The sequence below is a fragment of the Notothenia coriiceps genome, unplaced genomic scaffold (genome assembly GCF_000735185.1).
Source record: "Notothenia coriiceps isolate Sejong01 unplaced genomic scaffold, NC01 NC01_scaffold00036509, whole genome shotgun sequence".
NCBI lineage: Eukaryota > Metazoa > Chordata > Actinopteri > Perciformes > Nototheniidae > Notothenia > Notothenia coriiceps.
In genome coordinates, this window is record NW_011369210.1 from 173489 (window position 1) to 196582 (window position 23094).

Genomic DNA, 23094 nt, shown 5'->3' on the forward strand with positions numbered 1-23094 from the left:
AACTACGATACAAATGTGATGTTACTTGCTAGTATGTTTGTGTTTAAACTTGCAATACATATTTTGTTTTGTACACACTATCATTCTAGATGTGTTCAGCACAATTTATTTTTAATGTTCTGCAGCTGTGAGCAGCCTGTTGCATTTTGGGGGATCATCAGCTCACAAATCAAGCATTTTTTCCTGCCGCATTCCCAACATATTATTCAGAGTGTAATTACGAGCAGCCATGTGGGAAACGGTTCACATAGAAGTTCTAATTCTGAATCAGACATAATCTGATTTTCTGACATCTATAATATCTCACAAGGTCCCTGTAGTGTTTTTCTTATCTTCCCTTTCTCCTCACAGGGAATTCATCATTAGTAGGTTTTTTTCCTCAGTTCCTTAGTTAGTTGAGTTAGTTGTGTTACCATCGTGGATCCATATGATTACTACTGTATCCGAAGCCAATGAAGAATTAAAAATCCCAAGTGTAAGAAGGTAAATCCTCACAGATAATTATTGCAAACATAATAACCTTTCAATCAATCTTGGGGAAAATGCTGAAGCAATAAGAAGAAAGGGATCGACTTATAAAAACGTAATTAGCGAACCAAAAATTAGGAAAGGGACGATTTATAATATCACATATCAACATCATATACCACGTACCACAAACTCTACAGATATTACCAACCTATTGCAACCACAACTTTTGACAATAGCAATAACAAGTGCTGGTGTAATTACTTTTATAGATATAACCTGTGGGGTTGAACCTCCTGAGAGTCTGTCTCATGAGGAGTGTATTGATCAGTGACTCTAATAACGTGCCTTGTGGTTGGTTGTATGTTCTGTCAGTTATCCCATGAGTTTACTGTAATTGTCTTACATGGAGAGAAAAAGGTTTAATGAATTAAATACTTGGCTTAAGAAATTGACGGTTTGCATTTCAAACAGGCGGTACACCAGCTTTACTATAGCAGCGAATAGAAAAAATGAATTATCCACAGGAAAACAGTAATTATAGTAGACGCGGCCACAACACTTGACCTGCCTTTTAATGACACTAGGATTAGAGACTAGGGTGAAGACAGACCTGACCCGTGAATCCCTGGCCGTCCTCTGACTGCAAGAAACTGCGGTAGACCTGGTTGGCTCTGGCGATCACGGTTGCCACGGCATCCTGGTAGCGAGGTGAGACGATAGCGAGGAGGGGGAGAGCAGCCAGAGGCAGGTGGTCCACGCTGCTGGACACACAGCTCTCATCATAGCTGTACGGGTTGAGACTGGATGAGAGGAAAAAGGGAAGTAACAGAGATGCAATACAGTGTAACAAATTATAATAGATTGCATCATTTTCCGCTACTTAAGAAAGTCCTTAAGTAGTGTTTCCTTCAACTTTGTAAAAGGCGAGTCATCAGTTTTTAATACAAGTCATGTCCCCTTGACTTTCTTAAATTGTATTAATATCTAATCTAATCTGATCATGATGTACTTTATCTAATTTGAGGAAAGGCTATGTGTTTGTGTGTGTCTGAGAGTGTGTGTGAGTACTCAAGCATGATAAGGAGAAGAGGGATATTATCTCGAGGATTGATATAAAAGAAGACATGGTGTCTTTATTGCTGTTTAGACATTCATTGAAAGACAGCAGATGCAAGTCAGGCACTTCAGACACTTCATGTGACAGCTGGGGGAAAAGTAAAAGATGGCGTTGCCCTGGACTCTCTCCTTGAGCAGACGTGCCAACCCTGTCATCATCCATCAGATACTCTGATTACAGGAAGGAGACCAAACAACACATCAAGGCTGAAATATGTCGGCAACCATGGACACCTCACTGCAGAGAAGGGCACAACCTCTGTACAAGCATAATTCAACACTTTGGAAGGACACATTTGCTCTCCCTGATACCGCTAAGATTTTAATATTAGAAATTAATAAATCTCTATTCTATCTAATCAATTGAAATATATACTGTATGTCATATATTTAGCGTGGCTCAACAAATTCAATAGGATTTAGATAATCATTCTTTGGGTAAGCATGATATGACCAAAAACTTTTTTAGGAAATCTGTCTCAATATATTCAAACATCTGTCACACTTAAGCCTGAAATCACACCCTCTATATGCCAAACCCTTTGCATTTTGATAAGGAGACAGGATACAAACTACACATATTAGTCACACAACCAAGATAAAAAAACATTGATAGCTTTTCATGGGCATTGGCCATTTGGAATGTGTGAAACAGAATTTCAACACAAAAGTATAACTTAATGTAGCTTATTAGCTATTGCCCAACACCTGGGCCCAGTGGTCTTGTTACAGTTCCTGCACACTTTCCATCTCCAATTCTAAACAAGCCCAAGGTGATACCTCACAGTATGTTAGCCAACAAGAGAGATCTCCCAAAATACTCTTGTTGTTCTGCTAACTGGCACAATGTTTTATTTATTGGTATGCGAGTAACACCAAGCATGCCCATTGTGCTTCTGAGGTGTATGATGATGAAGTCTGTTAATTCTTTTTTTTTTTCAAGTTTCCATGGTAACAATATCCCTTGAAAATTACTTGGTTCTCCAACTTGAGGAATGATTGGCGCCGGAGCAACTTAATATTCTTTCACTGATTATGTCCCACTGTATGTTAGTCAGATTCAGCCAATTACTTGATTGCTTACACTGACTGCATGAATGTGTAAATCTTCTCATTACAGTAAACGTCAAAAATAAAACACATTCCAAATCTAATTCATTGTATAAGGCTCGAGCCAAACTGTTTTAAAGTGTGTGCAGTGTTAAATTGTTTGGTTTCTGTTAAGACTTCGGCTTTCATTCATCTGTTTTTTGCTCATAAGACAATAAGATGTATGTAATACAGGTTTTATATGCATTTGATCATCTAAAAAAAACAAAAACATCTTTGCTGGCATGAATATGGTATGTTGCCAATTAGACAACATGGTATATAGATAGATAGATGTATAAATGAATGGCTGGTTTAAAGAATAAGAACAAATAATAAACAGCAAACATATTGTGTGGTCCTTTGTTCAGGAGCAAAGTACTTCTAATCATATAAAAAAACTCCATTATCATCATCATCTTGTCATCATGATTGTCCAACACCACATGCTCAAAACAGCCACAGACAACCTCGTTGGGATTTCAAAATAACATGCTACAGGCTCTGTGAAACCTTTCTGGCAGAAAAGAGACAATTGATGTGACTGTTTTGCTTCCAGCAACGGCATATTCACCAGTCGGTCTACCACATGCAGGGGATAAAGCCACCTCCATAATCCACACTGCCAACACAATAGCAGACAATGACAAATCTGTGTTGTAGGGCGATTATTTACATCAGCCATCAGAGTAAATGGATTAAAAACCCATTCTATTTGATATAAATATGTGAAAATCCAACTGGAAAGAATACACAACATTTTGAATATGTGTATATATATATAATCATGTTTTGTTGGTAAAAGCTACATAAAAACAAAATCACAAAAGACAAATGTAATTTCAACTGTTGACCGGCTCTGAGCAGTTGGGTGCTGCGAAAGCAAAAAAATGTATTGAGCAAAGTCCAGTTCACAGCACATCATCAACAAATCAAATGGGAGCAGGTGAGAAAGAAACATTTGTGAGACTAGCATGAATGCCATCGCGCCTGCCACCGCTGCCAAGTGCCACGAGATGTCACAAAAACAAAGTTTGTCGAAGCTTCCCTTAGGAATAAAGGGAAATTGTTACAAAAACTCCCTTTACAGTACATGTATATGCAGTCAGAATGATTTAAAGTGAAATAAGTTGAACTCATTCATTTACATATTCTAAAGTTGCACCTTAGATAAAGTACATTAGGGCTAAATATCACCAGATAAGGCTTTAAGACTAAAATATGAAACCTTAAAGATTGTATTTCCCTGCTTTTCAGAGAAGCTTTTATGTTACATCCAGCATCAATTGACTAAAGTAACCTCACACCAGTTCACTTCACATCACTGACATCTATAAATGATCCAAGCTCAGACTCCATGTCATCTGTATCCTCAGGGCACTGTCTGTTGGCAACCCATAATCCAACCCTGCCAGGCTGTTCCCCTGTTCTACAAGCATAATGTTTTTTTGTACTGTCTGTATCTATATGTTGGCATATATCTGTTGCTCTCTGTTGCTTTGTTTCCATGTTACTATATGTTGTGTCCCAGCTTAGCTAAAATCTATGTAACATGATATAGTGAAAAATGTATATAATCAAGGTGTACAAACGTTGATTATACTTAAACTAACTCCACATGTTACTGTGATAATTCAACCTTAATTGCAAGAATAATTACATTGATATAAATACATAGAATTGTTTACACGGGGTCTGCCTATGTTTTATGGCCTTAATCACATTATAATTATTAAACTTCAATTAACATGTTATAAACTGAATAGAGGCAGGGAGAAGCTGCTAAACAAAACAGCACTCAAACGGCAACCTGTGTGAGGACTCTAAGGTCTGAACACAGCTATCAAGGGCAGTTTTTTAAGGCAGAATACATTTTGAGCCGCTTTCATGAAGATTTGAAAGAAAACAGCGGAAAGAAACCTTTCTATTGTATAATGTGTGACTTAAATAGCACTGCACACAGTTATTTGCATAACAAAGGTGTCACTGCCTCTACGGAAAGTGTGGTTTGAAATATTCAGCTTCAAGCACAGCGTCATTTTGCTCCAGTTGGAAGACTTTCTCTACAATAAAGTACCATCAGATCTCCTTAAACTTTAAACCATTTGTTTATCAGGTGCCTGTTTATTAAACTTAAGGAAGTTAAATGTAAATCCCAACATCCCAGCCGAGTGTAGTCGCAGAGCCTTGATCTTATTCGAGTTTTGTTAACAACTGCTGCTCACACTTGCTCCCAATACACATACTTGCTTACTGAGAACAAAAATAAAAGCCTAAATTAATATTCCAATCACATTTCTACCTCTGAGCAGGTTCACATGACACAGGATGGGAACAGAAGTTTACCACATGCTGCACTGCTCAACAAATGAGGTGAGAAACTCATTATTTCTGTTGCATAATAACTTGATTATGCAAGCACTTGCTAGTTTGTTACGAAAGAGCACACAACAGAGGGCACATAAACAATTTGTTTGTGTGTCACAGAAATGAATGTGTGTTGGTTTGTGTGCAAGGCATCCTCTCGACTACAGATTACTTTGTGGTCAGAATCGATGGTCCTTAATTAATTTAAGGCAAACAATTACGTCTTTGTCTATACAAACAGATGCTTTGAAAAAAATACTGTTCGATCAAACAACCCAAATCCCTTCTTCATTTACTGGCTTTAATTAATATCAATAATGCCAACACTAGTTTCCACTAAAATGATGGTGATCAACAAACTGGGTATCTGCTTTCTGGAACAGATGGTGCTGTATAGTTAGGATTTGATAGTATTTGATCAAGAAAAAACGAATTTGTTTGTCATACCACAGAAAAAAACCCACACAGTTTTAATGATCTTTAAAGAAAATGTTTCAAAATGTTCAAACAATAGGAAAATTATTCTCTACCTTGCAACACTGGAGGTGTGTACTGTATGTGTAATGGGTAGACATAATTTCATTTCCAATCTCTGCTAGATTTTCCAATTTTACCAAATGTGTAGAGTGAAATTAGTTATTTCACAGTGGTTCTTCTGCTCCAAACCAGTTATCTACACTTTCACAGCTCCAACCTGATCGACTGTAGTCTCAAAGCAAGTAACCACAGAGCCTATGATGACATCTGAAGTGATCCCAGCACGCTCTGCGTGCAAACAAGTGTTACTTGACTTCTGATGAAATCTGGACAATATATATTAGCTTCTACAAACAGTAATGTTCCTGCGGTAACTTCAAAAGCAGTAAAAGCTGCCATACCCAACTGTTAGATGTACAGAACTTTTCCTCAAGGTTTCATGGTAATGTGATGATGAAGTGATCCATTAACAACAGTGGGAAGAAGATAAGGCTGACTGAGCCGCTTATAACTCCAATCAGCCTCATCTCACGCAGCATAACCTTGAGATAGACTCTGTTATGCTGCCCCGCTATTCTCTTGGCTCTCGCCATATAATGTCAAAGTGTTAAATCTGAAGTCAGATTCCTGCTTAATTATGCTTCCAATATTTTAATGGCTGGCTTAGCACTGCACTGAGTCTTCTTAATTAGGGATAGGTCCAATAAATAGTAGCGAAACATCCCCTGCTGCCGAAGGCCACATCAATGAGTCTCTATCTCCATAACCTGAGGTCACTAATGGTGCTCACGGACAAGTCCACGTTCTCCATCCATCTGGTTTCCTTAGTCGAAAAATATCTTGCAAAATGATACCAAATGTAATGAGAGATGAGTCCATTTAATTTCTCTCTCCTATTGCTAACATGAAGTTTTCAATATATTTGTTTATTTGTTATTTGTTATGTTAAACTGTGACCAAGGCGGTGTGCTGGCTTTAACAGGAAATCAATTTGGGAGACTTTTTACTGTTGCTGTTAATTGGACAGGGTTGGATTTTTTTGTGTGTGGGATGTATTCGTGCGAGCATAAGAAATGGACAGCACCCGTCTGTTGTCTTGACACCCAGCTACTTGCCAGCAGTGCTAGGTTAGTTCATTAGCAGGCAGAGCTAATAATGAGCGCTTGGAGCACAGCAGGCCTTCCACCAACACAGCAACAAGGACGACACAAGCTTAAAAAAAATTCATTCTCTATGGGGACATCCTACAGTAAATAAGGAATTATAAAGCACTGTGACAGAAGTCTCCTGTGTGTGTGAAAGTTTGTTTTTGAGGCGCTAAGAGGTTTTGCCACCTCGACTCTGCGGTGCGATTTTCTGCCAAGCTGTTACCCAGAATTTGAGTAAATTACCCACACAGCAGTGATTCCTTCCCGTGGGCCAGCCATTCCATTGTTTATGTTGGCAAGCAAATAAATGAGCCTCCTCCCACAAGTCTGACACTGTCATTAGAGCAAACACTGCTGCCCGTTCAAATTGAAGGTGAATAAGTGTTTTTTTGCTGCTGTGTGGGTTGTATGAATGCCTACTGACTGCACATATTGTCATTTGTCAAGTTTTAAGGACTTGAAGCCATTTAGGCACAAGTACCTTTTGTTTAATTTCACTGAAGAGAGCTAAAACAAATATTAACTTCTCATTGTTTTCAGAGATTTTTAACATGAGCTATACAGCAGATATATAAAAATACATTGCAATAAAGAAATTCCAAGTATAGGTTTGAGGTCATTTAATTAACATTGTAACCATAACATAGAATACAATGACTTTCTGACAGTATTTTTTTTATTAGATATTTAAAAGCAATCAAATAATAATATATGTATCCACCTCAAAGATCTGGTCAGGCTATAACAGAACAATTACATCATGAGAGAATGTAAAAAAGGATTTATAAAAGTATAAATTAATACATTCAAAGATACAAGAATGCACAAACGGAGAGACCACAATTCTGTTGATAAAATTAGGTACAGTTTAAAGCAAATCATTTTACAGAACAGTCTCGAAAGGGACCCCTTTTTGAGGGAGATCTCAAAGAATCTGTGCAGCAACAAGGAGCATGCTAGTAAAACATATTCCTCCTTAATAACATATACGGCGCAGACTGAAAACTCATCCCTTTCGACTCCACTTCGAGCGATAGAATTACCAGTTGAGTAGCACTTGAAATGTTTTAGCTCTATGAAACCTGATGTACTTATATGATTCTGTTTTCCTCACGTTTGTATCTTGTTGGTCGAATGCACTTATTGTAAGTCACTTTGGATAAAAGTGTCAGCTAAATGTAATGTAATGTAAAATAATCGGATGTTTATAGCATACCTTTGTTTTCCGCTCTACATGCAAATGATTGGGTTGCAAGGGTTGAATCAGATATGACTCCGGTTCCTGGGCGACAGTGCTGTGTGTCCTCTGATCAACACTGATAATGTAAAAAAAAAAGTCGTGCTCACGAGATACTAACCCGTTATCCCGACTTTTATTTTTTTCTCTCTCTCTTTTTTTTTCCTTTTTCGATGTCCCTTTAGGCCCTCCGTAAAAATAACCTCCTGTAGGAAAGAAAGTGTAAATATAACAATTCAAAACTGCATAAATACTGTGGAATTATTACACATTGCGCAACTTGTTTCTGTTTATTTTTTTATTTTTTCATTGAAATGTTATATTTAATTCTCCTTAATTTACCATTTTATTTGTTCAATAATGTATTTCCTAATTACACAGTTTTGTTCCTTTGCGAGATAGCATTTCAATATGAATTAGTGTCTTTTAAATGTAATGTGTGCACAATGCACATGCAAGAGCAGGCTTCAATAATACAGTAAGGTAGTGATGCTCCACTCCACTAGGAAGTTGTTGTTTTTAATATTTCATCTCAGGGTGTGGTGAAAGCTAAGCAGGCGTCAAGCTGTCGAAAAGCTACAGAACTCAAATCTCTTTACACTTGTCCTGCTTCCAGTCACTGCATCGCTCCTGCTAATGTCAGTCACAAAACCAGACAAGCCTCGACTTGACGGCCAAACGCATTCTCCCAGCTACGGTGATTAGTGACAATTCAGACAATAACATCCTTAGCATATAATTGGAGAGCAGCGAAAACTAAGTGACGCTGTCAAAGATAAAACTGGTGACCAGTGGGACATGTGGGATTAAATGTGAAATTAAATCATTAGTTACGCCTAAGCGACTCTCTGCACAGGCAGCAGACAGGACTAAAAAAAGAGCAAACGCATGAACACAGACACATTATAACCCTCTGCCTCTCAAAGCAATCTTCTAGCAAGGAAAAGTACCTGTGAGTTTTAATGAAGATAATGCTGTATGACTTTTAATAAGGGGATAATCATCTCCTGACTGCTGTTCATCACTGAGGAACGGCCATCCACAATTAACTACCACCCCTAAATTGATACCACATGTGAAACCTGACTATAAAAGAACAGTAGCTTAATAGAAAAAACAGATATGTGCATAGTAAATTCCTTGCAGATGCCTCAAGGAAACTGTAAAAAGTGATTTAGCCAATCATGTTGCTGCCTTCACATTGGAGGGTTAACAATTCAAAACAGCATCGCTTAAAAAGGTTAGGAGTAAAATAATCCACATAGCCACATGCTGGCAGGGGCTGGTAAATGTCATCAGCATACTAATTAATACTGCACTGTCTGTTAAGGGTTCTTTGGTCAATATATTTCCTCAATTAACCTCTGAGCCAACAAGGCTATATTTGTTCTGGCAGGCATGCATTCATACTGCTAAGATTCCTTAAATACCTCCTGTAACATTAAAGTCCTCAGCAGTCAGACCATAACTGCTCTATAGCAACTGTGTCCGTCTGTCAAGCTAGTAAGAATGTCGGTTGAATACAAAAACACAACATAAAAACAAATTCAGTGAAGCGGTTGGATGCGGTTGACCCAGGTTAACTAACATAATTATTATCAATTATAGTATTTTATACATCTTGAGAAGATCGGATCACGCTCTGATGTCAAAATAAACATTTTCACAGCAGACCTTTTAAATATTTGGTATGAAAAGCCCAAGTTTTACAAATAAGACTAACTCTGTTACACAGTACAATTGCCCCATTAAGTCATGACAGCGAGTCAAGAGGCATAATACCAGGACCCCAAAACTGAATCAGCTAAGTGGAATTACCAATTTCCATCTTATTAACATCTGTGCTGTTCTCCAACACACTTCTTGTTGTGTTTTGGAAATGTTTTCAGATTTTCTTATTGTTGATATGATTATTATTTTACAGTATGTTCATGTGTTTTTTTCCTTGACCCTGAGAGGATTCTTTAAACTCCCTCAAAGAGCAACGCTCTTTCACCAGATCTTTCCTTGAAATGAAAAATGACATGTATATGACACAGGATACATGTATTTATTATCCTTGCACGAATGGAAGTAGTCATCACATACAGAGCTGATACAACTAGTTCCCGAACAGTGCCCTTCAGATGCCTGATATACAAGACAGGGTGTTAATCAGTCACAAGATACATGTATACCGGTTCAAAGCAGTATTCTTATTCAGTATTAGTTCAGATTAGCTAAGGCCTGCATAAGCAATAAACATGACAGTCATATGCCTATCTCCCTAGGGGCTGTGTCATCATGTGTAATCGTTGGAACATAGCTATCGTATGTTCAACACAGTGTCTCATAAGCTTCTTCTAGGTAATCATACATCCGGTTACGTACACAGTTACAGTTTTGTTAACCTTTGTTATCATGTGCTACTCTGATATTGAAAGAGTACATTCAGTATTTTCCCAACAGAATGGAAATAATTCCTCTGGCATTTTTCATGTTAAGATTCAGCAGTACCACCTACCCATATTTGCATGCAGCAATGGAAAAGTATGATTGATGCAATCGGCTTTGAGATCTGGCTCAGGGAAACAAATATACAGATGGGTGACAACTTAAAGGAAATAACCATTATCCATCTTATTCGTAGGTTGCGTTCCAATTGTCAGTTAACCCTAGGAAAGTTTCTAACTGAGTGAAATGACCCGAAAGTACCCAAGTAGCAACCATGATAAGAGCTGTTTGAATTCTCGAGATGATAGGAAAGGAGCTTTGGAACTTCCTTTATAACCTCCTTTAGCTTAGTAAACATTGGACCTTTCTTTACGAAAGGAAAAGAGAAAATGCTGCCCCAAAAGTGTAAGTGCAGTCGGATTCTCTGAAGCCCGGTCGTCTATTCCTAAATCCTTTTGAAACTATTCCTTAACCCCGTGACGTTTCTCACAGAGGTCAAGAAATAATGTAGTGGTTAGGAAAAGAGGATAGGTGCGTTTTGTTGTGCAATTTGACCGCAACCCTAGTCCCATTATACCTTGTGAGAATTATGCACTTCCAATTATTCCTTTACTAAATGTGTGTCTATGAGGGCAACAGGTGCTTCCTTTTCCTGAAACTTTTTGGGAAATAAATGATGTGCGAACACTACCTGTCACACTTCAAATGGGATAATGTGATCCTCCTTCTACCAAGGGATTGGGTTGGGGGGGCTAAGCTACAAATAAAGTGGATAAAGTGTATTAAAGCAGCTTTAATGCTAGCTGTATAGATTACTGAAACCTTTAGAATTACACTAGAGGGATCTTCATGATTCTTTTATAATACAATGTTAACAATTATGAAAAAGACAGATCTAGGAGTGCGAGTGTGAAGCAGCTTAAGGTAAACGAAAGCCTTTAAAACCACATATCGATTTTATCCATGTGAGACGCTTGTAAACGCAGGTGTGTGAGGGGCTAATGAGACCCCCTGTCAAGCTAACAGCACTCACTTGGACACCAGGGAGAAGGCCTCGGCGCAGACAGCGGGACATGGCACCAGCTTTATCTTCACGTGTTCTGCAGCAGCCTGGAAATGTCCCCGTGTTACCTTCTCCAGCACGGAGGTCAGGGTGTCCACATCTCCAGACTTTGTGCTCGGGTCTCCACCTGCTGTATCCAAAATGTTCCCCCCATGCACCACTAGCAGCAGCACATGCGTCTTGCATTTTCTCTGCAAAAGGGTTCAGGTAGGGTTGTAAAAACGAAAAATATAGGACGATAAAAGAAGGAGTGTTACATACAAGCAGAACTGTGGGTATTTTTATAGGGTCTGGGCTTCATAATGATCCTACCTCTATATCCTCCAATCCATCAATGCTGCTCTGAGGGGCACAGCGAGGACCTCCCAGCTGGTAGAGACCCTCTGAATTAGATGAGAATCAGGAAATGGCAGGAAGGAAGGAAGGAAAGAGGGCAGAATAAAGAGAGAGAAAAGGGGAAAAGAAAGCGTCACTGCAGGAGCCACTTCAGCCAGATGTACCAGTATCAGAATCATAAGTGGATATTGATCAGTAAATATGGTCAATATAACTAATGGCTCTTCATTTCTCTTCCTGCCTACTCCAAACTGGGTGATGGGTCTATGTGCCCTTAGGCTTAAATGGCATAAAAATGTGATTCAGAAGTCAATACAGGGAGTAAACATAGTTGTTTCACTGCTGCGGCATCTATAGCAATCACATGCTATTGGGTTTTGGCTTCTCAGGCAGAAACAACAATGGACTTCTTTTCTAAAGACTAAGGATAAGAATGATATTGTTTCGACTAGAAGCATCTCTCGCTTCCTCTTTCTCTATGGTGCAGTATTTCATGGGTATCATGCCAAACTGATTAGCCTCTCCGGAAGCCCCTCCATGCTGTGTCCTATTATTCCTGAGCTCTCTCCTGTCTCTCTTTCTATTTCTTTCTCCAGGCTCAAGTTGTTGTTTACTTGGCTTCCTCGTCTGGGGCCGACTGTCATGGGAGGATCTCACAGGCTCACACAGTGTCATCTCCCTTCTACTCCGTTTCCTAGCCCACAGCTCTGCCTCCGTCAGCCTGCTTGTCTAGAACAGCTCAGCATGCACAAGGGACTTCAGCACATTTTTGGTCACAAAGTAACAGAATATCAATGGAAGCAGGTTTTCTTTCTTCTGAAAGAGCAAGTTAGGGCACACAAATTCCACCAAATGTCGTGTAAAGTATTTAAGAGTGGAAAGTTGAAACTGTGTTGTGGGTTTTCACAGTGAGCTGAAAAACTAGTTTGAAAAGAAAGTGGGGGTTGTTATATGTTTACTGTGATTTTGAAAAACAAAGACACTGTTGGACAAGTTTTATGTTGAGCAGCAACAATTATAACAATAATTGTAGCTTAATGTGTGAAAAATAACTATATCTCAGCTTTTGTGGACACCAAACTATTTTAGCGACACCCAGCGTAGTGAAGATTTCTGAAGCTCTAAGGAGCATAATATTTAAGGATCATAAATCAGTTGTGCCTTTCACTTTAAAGTAATCGTTTTCATTAATGGCTATACTGTACATGTTCATATGTAATCACTAAATACACAAGAAACTATGAGAATTATATAATAAAGAAGACACTCTCTTAAACACTGCCAATTTGAAGATCCCTTAATCTTAATAAAACTCACTAGAACATGTTCTGTCTGCCAATCTGTATCAAACAGCTGCATTCAGCAGATTTTAGGAAAGACAGTCAGAGGAAGTGGCAGAGCTTCGCTCACCTCATCATTTGTGTGAGTAGCACACATGGGCTGCTAGTGGATCCAACAATAGATAAGAAATGTCTCTGATATTGGAGGTATCCGACACGATCTGTTGCCTAGGCTCAGTACAATAAACCAGCTTCCTGCAGTTTCAAGGCCGATTGAAAGACTATTCTAACAATCCATAAGACAATTTTTTATTTTCATTTCATGTGCTTTCCCTAAGATGCTAATTCCTGACAGTCAATACGTGCTTTATGAAGCTTAGTGGTATTTAGCAGCTGTTTATCGGCCCCCATTCTCTTCAAATAATTGACCTTACCTAGAGAGCACCCTTTGGAAAGGCAACAATGGCGCAGTTCAGCAGCCTCACGGCCATTTCCAGTGGCTCAAAGCCCAGAGAGGCACACACTCACTGCAGGTATACAAAGTGCATCTATTATGTACTGCAGTCTAAAATATTTGTAAGCTTATCTATGAGAGAGAAAGACAAAATTGGAGGGGTTGTGAAGATGAAAAGGCTCTACAGGGAAGTAGGAGAGTTGAATAAGAGAGGGTGAAATTGATTTATTGATCCAAGTCTGTTAGTTTACTCTTGTATGTCACTCTGTCTGTGCAACTATGATACACAATGTAATCCCTCCATCAAACCAACGGTTGTCTCTTTTTGCAGCATGCCAAGTTTTTATTATGTGTTTCCTCTCAGGTTTTCGACCACAGGCAAAAGCCTGCATTCATCATAGGGGAAGATGGGATATTTATCTTACAAGGGAATACAAACATGAATAAATTCCCTGAAAGTTTCCTGCCTGCTGGAGTGTGAACTGACTCATTAGAGAGCTACAGTGAATTATTGGTTTTCCTGGAAAGACACACAAAGAAACTGAAGGTTTGGCTCTTCTTTGAAAATTATTTTTGCCTTTTAATTTTAGCTGAATTCTACAGAACATTTGAGGGAATTGATTATGAAAACCTTCTAGTACCGTACATAGTTGTGGAATGATTATCAATATAAACAATATGGCGTTAGACATATCATATTTCCTGTAATCAGAGGGCAACCAGCTCTTTACATTATGGCATGGAGTATCTTTATGGAAATGACCTGCTGTGGTCATAAGTAGGAGCACCTCTTGACCTCTATGCCAATCATTTAATTGACATGACTGTTATGCCCCACCCTTTGGCAACTCTAGAAGCAACTTTCTCACCAACAACTGTCCACCCAACCCAAATAAATCACAGAAGAAACCTCTCAATGTCCAGATCATAAGCACTCGTTTGACAAGTCTCTGAAAATACATCACTTCACTGAGCATGTAATTTGCACTCCAGTCAAGAACATAACAAAATATGCTAAGAGAACCCAGCACTGCAACCAAGACTCCTCTTCAAGGCTCAATGTGAAGAAGCTGATGTATTATCCTCATAGCAACATAAAGTGCACGCTAGAAACACACAGTGTCCACGGATGTAAGGAATAGATGCAACCGATCTCCATGGATGGAAGAAAAGAAATCTATTTTTTGTAACAACAAATTGTGGAATTCTTTCCTTTTTTGGAGAAAGGTCCCCAGTCCCCAGGCACAAGTTGATTGCATGGGTTAAAGAACCATAAGAGTTTCTATACTTAAGATATATGTAAATAATTTACCTGGTAAGATGATAGACATTTTAAAAAGGGAGGTGAAGAAGTCATGTATCACTTGATTGGAAAGTGTGTCATGTTAAGTAGCACAAGGTTAGGGATCTCATTTGGAGGTGCGCTGCCTCCTGACTGGCTAAACATCCCCCACTGACCCCTGGCACGGTGCAGGCATGCTAACACACTCAGCCATCTGCTCACTGCTGCTGGAATCAGGGTCTGTTGTGTTGCCCTACTGCGAAAAGACCCCAGGAGACGCCACCAGCTCCACTGCATGACCAACCTGCCGACACACACACATGCACACAGCACAACTCACTCATAGACATTTATACATTCAGTGAAACGCACACACAGTCTATCCCTAACAGATCCCAGCTGCGCACTGTCTACATGCTGCTGTACTGCAAGATTTCCTCCTACACACACACTCAACAAATCCTTCTAAAACAGTTTGTATCTTACGGAAAAGTAAACATTATTGTACGTTGTCCTATACATTTCCAGCAAGACGAGTGAGCAGGGCGCCAACGTAACCCCCTGCATCTTAAATAAGTAAATGTTGACTCGGACAGAGCTCTCCACGGAGGGGAACGTTTTTGTTTTACCATCTATCCATTCAGACTTCCTCCCTGAGACGCTCTTTAAACTACGCCCCCTTACTTGTTTAAAGGCAGCTATGCAAGTCCTACATATATGAATATATGAAAATGAGTGCCTTACTTTTCGTAGATGTAAGTATTGTGAATGAGAACAGCTAGACACACACAAATACAGCCGGTGTAAGTTTGGCAAGAGAGGCTCATTCAGTGGCTGTACCAAGGGGCATGCTGATCTTATATTCACCAAGCACCCTGGAATAAACATGTTGACAAATGTACCCTGAAATGTCATGTGAATAATTGATAAAACTGGTTGCCGCCCAAAACACTTAAGCTGGAGGTAAAAAACTAAATGTGAGAAAATAAACACAGGAAGAGTACGGTAGTTAAATGATTACTGGATTATTATCAGTGAAGTCAAACACGCTAAACGGTTTTTGAAGGATTTTGGAAAAGACAATTGTTAGCGAAGTAGTTTCTAATGATATAGCCCAAGTTCACATTTGTCTAAGAGTGGTTAATGGCTTTTGAAAAACACAAGTTACTATATCCTCAGACCTTTAATTCCTCTAAGGAAAACTGCACAAATAAATTACACTGATTGGAAATAAGAGCAGAAGTAAATTATTATGTGAAGCACTAGATGAAGGAAAGTAATTAATGCACCACATCACAGAAAGAAGTAGCTTAATGGAAAGGCACAGTAATAAGTAATAGGGGCAATTGACCTTTTTCTACCTCGCTACAATGACGTGTTGTAAGGCAATTCTGCACCACATAAACACTTATGACCACAACGCTCAATCAACATTTCTAAAGGGTTCAAGGGAAGTGTTAACCATCAGCAGTACAATAGGTGGCTTTCTGCACGTGTGTGTACCCTTTCATTTCAAACGTCTCTTCCCCCCATCTCCCATCCCACTCCTCCAGAGCTCCAGGCAGCAACAGAGTTGTTTGGGTGTGATTATATGCTCTCAAAGTGGGAACACAGCATTTCTTACTTTATATCTTGTCAGAACCACATACACACAGAAACGCAGACATGCACACACTTAATAGTCAGCACATAGAAACCGACTGTAAACATAAAAGATGAGGCAGATAGACACTCCTGACATCGAGTCACTTGTTATCATTTTCTCCCCTCTCCCGCTTTTTGTGTGCTGTCTCCTATTATAATTCTGCTAGTTTTATCTTTGCAGCCGTTTTAAGTATTTTAGTTTTGTTTTCGAGAGACAGCCATGCAAGAGAAACCTAGGCGATTGTGCCTTTGTGAGGAACTTGTGCTAAATATGACCAAGGGAAGGTGATGTGCAGCAGAATACAGATGAGTCTCTATCTTAAATGTATTTTTTCTTTCCACTTCTCTCTCCGCATGTGTTTCTGAATAGAGCGACAGGGTGCATGAAGAAGAGAAAGCTGTGGCACTCCACAGAGAATGGATAATACATGTCTCTCTGGGTCACTGGAAACTACATTCTCACATTAGAGGATATTATGTATGGTTTTTGTTTGGTTGTTGGGCAGGACTTATAACTACGTCATCCCTGCATGATTTCACTGACACATTCATTTCAGTTAATTTTATCCCAGCTTGGCAGCCCACACAAAGAAGTAGCCGACAGTCGGAGTTAGTAGTTTATCATGGAGTCTGTCAATTAACAAAAAGAAAAGATGCTTATGTAACAGCAGTTATTTCAGGTTAGACAGAAGTATACAGCATCAGTGAGTGAATTAAGATTGAGATAAAAAGAGCACAGCTTAAATATGCCGGTAAGAGTGTTTGCATAGTGAACAGATGGGGAGCCCGGAAGATGCTTGAGTATTGGCTGATGCTAGATCGCACAACGTCACAGGGAAGCAATGAAGAAGAAAGAGTGCAGCAGAACAATAAGGAGCTGTTGTGCTCCTGGCATTCCTGTCTGTCACTATCAACGTTGCCTCCGTTGGGAGGGAAAGACTTTACAGTAGCCGGTGGCTTGTGGAGTTATGAATGTAGGAAGATTGAGAGGTGGAAATATAAGAACATGATGAGGTGAGGCGATGGGAGGAGAGTCAAGGAGCAGCAAGGCCCGGGGCAAATGGGTGGTTAGAGAAGCTGAGGAGAAAAAAGAGAGGGATGATGGAATGATGAAGAGCAGAGGGAGGGAAATGTATTTGAGGAACCGACAAATAGATGGAGATAAAAGTGTTGTGGAGGTTACCACTCAACTGCTTCACAGGCTGAGTAGTCTAAGGTTTCCCGATTACTGCGACACAATCTGATCCCGACTTCTCCTTTTGAAATGAACCACTAGAAATACATCATAATAATTTAACAAGTGAGGAGTTTTATCTGCCGTGACCCATTAGGTTTCAGATATGACGATTCAACATGATAGTATCACGCTTTATACTGTACCTGCAACATAAACTGAGCAGACCATTCATTTGGATGAACAAAGGAGAGGCTGAAAGCTCCACAGTTTTAGGGGAAAGGAGTCACTCATAGCAAGAAACTCAGAAGTAATTAGCACCCAACTTCCGCTCTATGGAGATTCATAGTCTCTTTGTTGTTAATGTTTTGGTTGGCGCACATGTAATAGCCATTTAACTGTTTTGGATTACTCTCATCGCACCATTAACATAATTCTCAGTAGCATCAAGCAGATGTTTCCTTCTATAACTCTTGATAATCCCCCTGAACACTACATGATTCTGTTTATGTTCCACTTTCTTTATCAGAGGATACAGTATGACCTCAGCCATTTGTAGTTGGTGGTGCTTTTTGAGATCTTCATTGCTGTTGCTATGCCCGGTTTCACCAAGCTAATCGATGTCTTTAAAATGCATGTGCCCCCGCAAGTGTAGGATGTAAACAAACAACTAAGGAACCTCAGCAGCATTCTCATATTTGTTTGCAGCACTGTGTTGGGGAGTGTTTCTATTTTGGTAGAGTTTGACTGTGCAGGAACATAAGTATGAGGGACAGGGAGCGCAGAGAGGGAGAATGCAATTACCAGTACACAAGGGCTGTCCACTCCAAAAACGACAACTATAATTATAACTGGTAACATAATGATGTCAGAATCCACACTGATGAATAGTAAGTAACACAACAGTGGTGCCAACTGAACTGCACTGCATCTGTCTCTTTCAGAAACTGTCACCTAGAAACGTTACAATTGTGTATAGAAAACATAAAGGGCCTACTTATGAACATTCACCTGAGGAACATGCTAGAGCTGTTTACACAATAATCACAAAAAGAAGATAATAATCATCAGTCCTTTCATTTCGTTTTCTAGGTCAGAAATGGAAGGACTTGCATGGCACCCTGTACTGTAAATGTGTTTGGATTTCTTTTGGCTGTCAGGGTTTCCAGCATTGATCAAATTACTCTAACAGTGACAAATTGAACAAGACAAACGGTGTGTGGGGACATTCAAAATGCATTAAATGCACATGGAGGAGTCAAGGAGAATGAAGAGAGGAAACAGAAGAAAGAAGGCTTCCAAGAAAGCAAGGATACACGGATGCAGTCTATGAGGAAGTGTTATTGCTACATAACCAGAAGTGTCATGAGCCATACTGTAATAGGAAAAGAGCTAAATGTGGTTTCTGACATTTCCTTTAAAAGTATTATCAGAGACGTATTCCTTGAGGTTACACTTCATAATTAAAAGCAGAATTAATTGTATATATTTTGTTGAAAATATACATATAGAACTAAATACGATACTACACTATGAGGGATGTCTTACGCATTAAGGCCAGTGACAAGTGATGCAGTAGTAACGCTAACATTTAGGGACGTCGGTTAACCGTGATGCTCCAGTGCACGAGGATGTCAATTTCCCAACCGAGGACTCCGGTGTCATTCCATCTTTCCCTGGCGTCTAATAAGTGTGGAGCAAGGAAGATATGCAAGCAATGGAAATAAAAATGCAAATTGAGGTAATTGGGTGAATGTAGCCTATGCTTAACTTCTTTAGCACCACTGATATGAGTACCAGCTCACCTGTCAGTAATGGAGACATGGCGCACAGTAACAGTGATCGGAGATGTGATGCAGGAGCCGAGAGAACTCACTGGAACTGTCGACAGTTGTACGAGGAAGATACATCCTGTCATGTGCAATCAACAGCTCTCGTCAGTCACCTTGCTCTGTGCTTTATAATATCTGTATTCTTATGATCAGTATTTTTAATATTGCACTTCACTTCAACACCGACATATTATAAAGGGTATTGAAAACAGTTGCCCATTTATTGCACTACAGACAACATCACATTGGAAGATACTCGCTTTATACGTCCAACTCAGACTGCTGAGGCTCATTACAGAAACCCGTAACTCTTCTTAAAAAAGAGTTGTTTTTTTTAGTGGGGTATGACTAGCAATATTTAATATTTGTTTAGTAGTAGCAGGAATGTATTGTTTGTTTTCATTCTTTTCATAGGAAAAAACACAGAATATTACCTTAAAAAATATATATAACCTATCCTTGACCAACTAGGGCAGCTCTGACCACTTCACAGGTAATTTCTAGACTTTGTGAGTGGTTTGTTAATGGGATGTGTGGGGGGTGTAAAAAATTCACAGTGTACCCACTTCTCCAGTTACCACCACATGAGTTAGTACAGCATCCCTGCAGGAGCGCGTTCTTTCATCTCTGCAGGACCAGACTGCACTCACACTGAAGCTCAGTGATTAAAAGCTCTCACTTCAGATTGTCAGACCTCAGAGCTGGCCTTTACGCCGGGAGCCGGTTCATTTGTCAGTAAACAAAATCCAAAACGAATTGATTGCTAACAGCACAGGACTGACAGGGGAGCTGTGAAGCACTGTTGCTATCGAATCCATGTTAATATAATGGATTTAGCGCTTTGTTGTTGAACTGATTGTGATTGTTTCTTTGCTGCCATTCAATTTAAAGCCACATTGTTTTTATCACCTGCTGTCTTGTGACACAGGGAAGCTTATGTAGCAAACAAATACATGTATAAATGATATAGCTTAAAAAACAAGGTAAATCATTGAAGTGTATGATATGTTGATAGGTAACAGCACTACTCATCTGTCACACATAGCTTTGAAACCATAATAGAGATTGACAAAAAGGCTAGAAAAACAATTTACTCCTGACAACTGGGAACAAATTTGCTTCCCCTTTTATCACATTAAGAAATGACTGGTCTGCATAAATCTGATTTATGATCTTAAGGGGAAACAATTGTGAGTGTATGATAAATACTGTGCTGTTAATCCTCTGGGTGATATGTCATTGAGTTAGTGTCAATACATCACACCTGAGACTGTGATACATGAATCTAATAAAAATTCTTGTTTTGGAGAAAGCTATCAATTTGGATCTGAAGCTTTTTGAGGACTAATATGTAAACCTGCTGACATATGATCATCCTCTTGCCGGTGCTGTTTGCTTCAAACATATTTCTGCTGCTTATAGGCACAGCATCTGTCCATGTTATTGCTCCTTATGATGAGCACAATAACAAAGCAGATGTAGACAGTGTTGTGATGTACAGGAGAGGATTATTCTCTCAGAAAGGTTCAAGAAGAGTAAAAAATAAAGAACAGCAGTTTTCAGGATCTTTGACAGCACTGAGGAATTGAGCTTAACCTTGAACAGAAAATACATTCAGTATATTGAGCATGGAAGAATATGTTCCCATATTATTTGTTTTCCTGTGCCTAATTTACCAATTTATATTTGAGGAAAAGGACTCAGAAAAGAAGAAGAGAGAGCAAGGGGAAACTGAACATGCACACACATCTGTGCTCAATCCTTTTGTATCTTGTAAGGTCTTGTTTAAAGGATTTTTATGGCAGCTGTGAAAAAGATTTGGACCTATTTGTTTGCAACAATTTTTATTTCAAACAATGTTTCAGATGCGCATAAAGGCACCGCAGCAAGAGAGCAGAACACAGACATGTTTCGAGCTCAGCGCTCCTCCTCGGGCATCTACGAGCACAGACCAGGAGCACTGAGCTCGAAACACATTTACTGCATTGTTAGATCTGCATTGTTGGATCTGTATTGTTAGATCTTAGCCACAATTATGTGTATCTGCTGCTCACTATGTGCTTTCGTTTATTCAGGCTCATATAAAGCCTCAAAGAATAAATGTTCACCCTTTGCCAGCATGGAGCCTCCAATCGTTTCCCTTTTACATTATACTGTGAACTACTAAGATGTTTTCGCAGGAGTTGGTTGACCGAGGCATCGCCTGAATGCCCGTAAATGAGAAAAAAAACATGTTGTTAGATGGCCAGAAGCACATCTGTTATGGAAAGCCCATTTTGCTTTTTTTCTGCTGGATATGCTGCGCACAAACAGCCAATAACACTGTGTCCTGTGGGTTCCTGTCCCAGCTTTGTTCACACCACAGTGCAACAGCATTTTGCCAAGCACTTTTCTTTTTATAAAAAATAATGTATTAAACCTTGTGTGTCCAATTGAGATGATAAATATAATCTCCAAGGGAGCCTTGTACTAATTTCTATCAAGAAAATAAATATTTCTTACAATTAGGCTATAAAATTGCGCCTCAAAGATGAATAAAAGTCTTTATGTTTGATAGGTCTTCAGAGATGACATAATTTGTAATCCGTCTTTCCTTTCATACCCTGTAGTAATAAACACACACTAACACAACCCCCTGCAGTGTTAATGTGTTGATTTATAGTGGGTCTCAGCACAGTTGAAGTGAGCAATTTTCCTGTACCCATTACCCCTCGATAAATGAAACCAGGATTATTTTCCTTTTTGTTTTAGTCTTTCTGCCCCTAGAACTCAAACATGACTTCATACAGCTTTAAATAGAAGCTACAATTCATCCACCATATCCACCATTATCATCATTCAGTGACTCATAAATATGATTACACATTTGTGAATTTGTGTGTGTAGCATGTGTGTGTATCTGGTGCTGTGTGTGTTTGTGTGTGTATTGTACCATGCGACTGGTCCTCCATGTGTCCCATAGTTTCGATCTGCTCCACCAGGTCATTTGAGTTCCACTGACTCATGCCCAGCAGAATGGCGCTTTTCCCCTCCATAACATCTGCTGGGGCACACATAGAAACACCCACAACAAGTACACACACACATACACACAGAGACACACACACAGAAAAACACACACACACCCACACACACAAGGAGTTAGACATTACAGCATAAGACAGAGACACATTCCTCTCCGCATATTAATAATATGGAAACTTATTGTTCTTGAAGCTCCAACTGATCAAAGTTAATCAGGTGATTTAAGTAAACAATACAAGAAAACACAACAACAACAACATGGGAGACAGCAGCGTCTGGTAAACATGCACATGGCTTGTCATGACTGAACACAAATGGAATAGCTACTGTGCTGCCTTTGCCAAAGATAATATGTAAATGTGTTCAGAATGATGTTGACACATATTAATTACACCCTAAAGACTTTGGTACAACATGTTTATCAAGCAGGCCCACCAGATTTATATCTGTGTTTATCCACCCTCCACGGGAAGCAGTGTTACATCTTCAGCCACATTACTGGCTGCTGCTTTTTTATTAGCTAATACAAATTCAAAGTCATATTTGCCACACCATGTGCTGCGTCATAATGAAATGAAACCTGCAGTGTTCATGTCCACGTTACATGAGCTAAAAATATGTGTATACCCTGGACCTTTGGAGGACACATTGATAATGTTATTACCAT

The 23094-nt window shown here is 39.3% G+C and overlaps 1 protein-coding gene across 3 annotated transcripts in view; it reads right to left on the reverse strand.

Moving 5' to 3' along the window:
- The window catches only part of pitpnm3 (PITPNM family member 3), a 42361-nt gene extending 19913 nt beyond the window's left edge, over positions 1-22448 (reverse strand). For all 3 annotated transcript variants that reach the window (XM_010792483.1, XM_010792482.1, XM_010792481.1), the window contains exons 1-4: positions 22336-22448; positions 11714-11784; positions 11372-11592; positions 1082-1271 (exon numbers count right to left, since the gene is read on the reverse strand). In XM_010792483.1, the coding sequence (XP_010790785.1) occupies positions 1082-1271; positions 11372-11592; positions 11714-11784; positions 22336-22438 (585 nt within the window). In that variant the 5' untranslated portion in view covers positions 22439-22448. The remainder of the gene's footprint in view (positions 1-1081; positions 1272-11371; positions 11593-11713; positions 11785-22335) is intronic.
- Between the last annotated feature and the right edge of the window lie 646 nt (positions 22449-23094).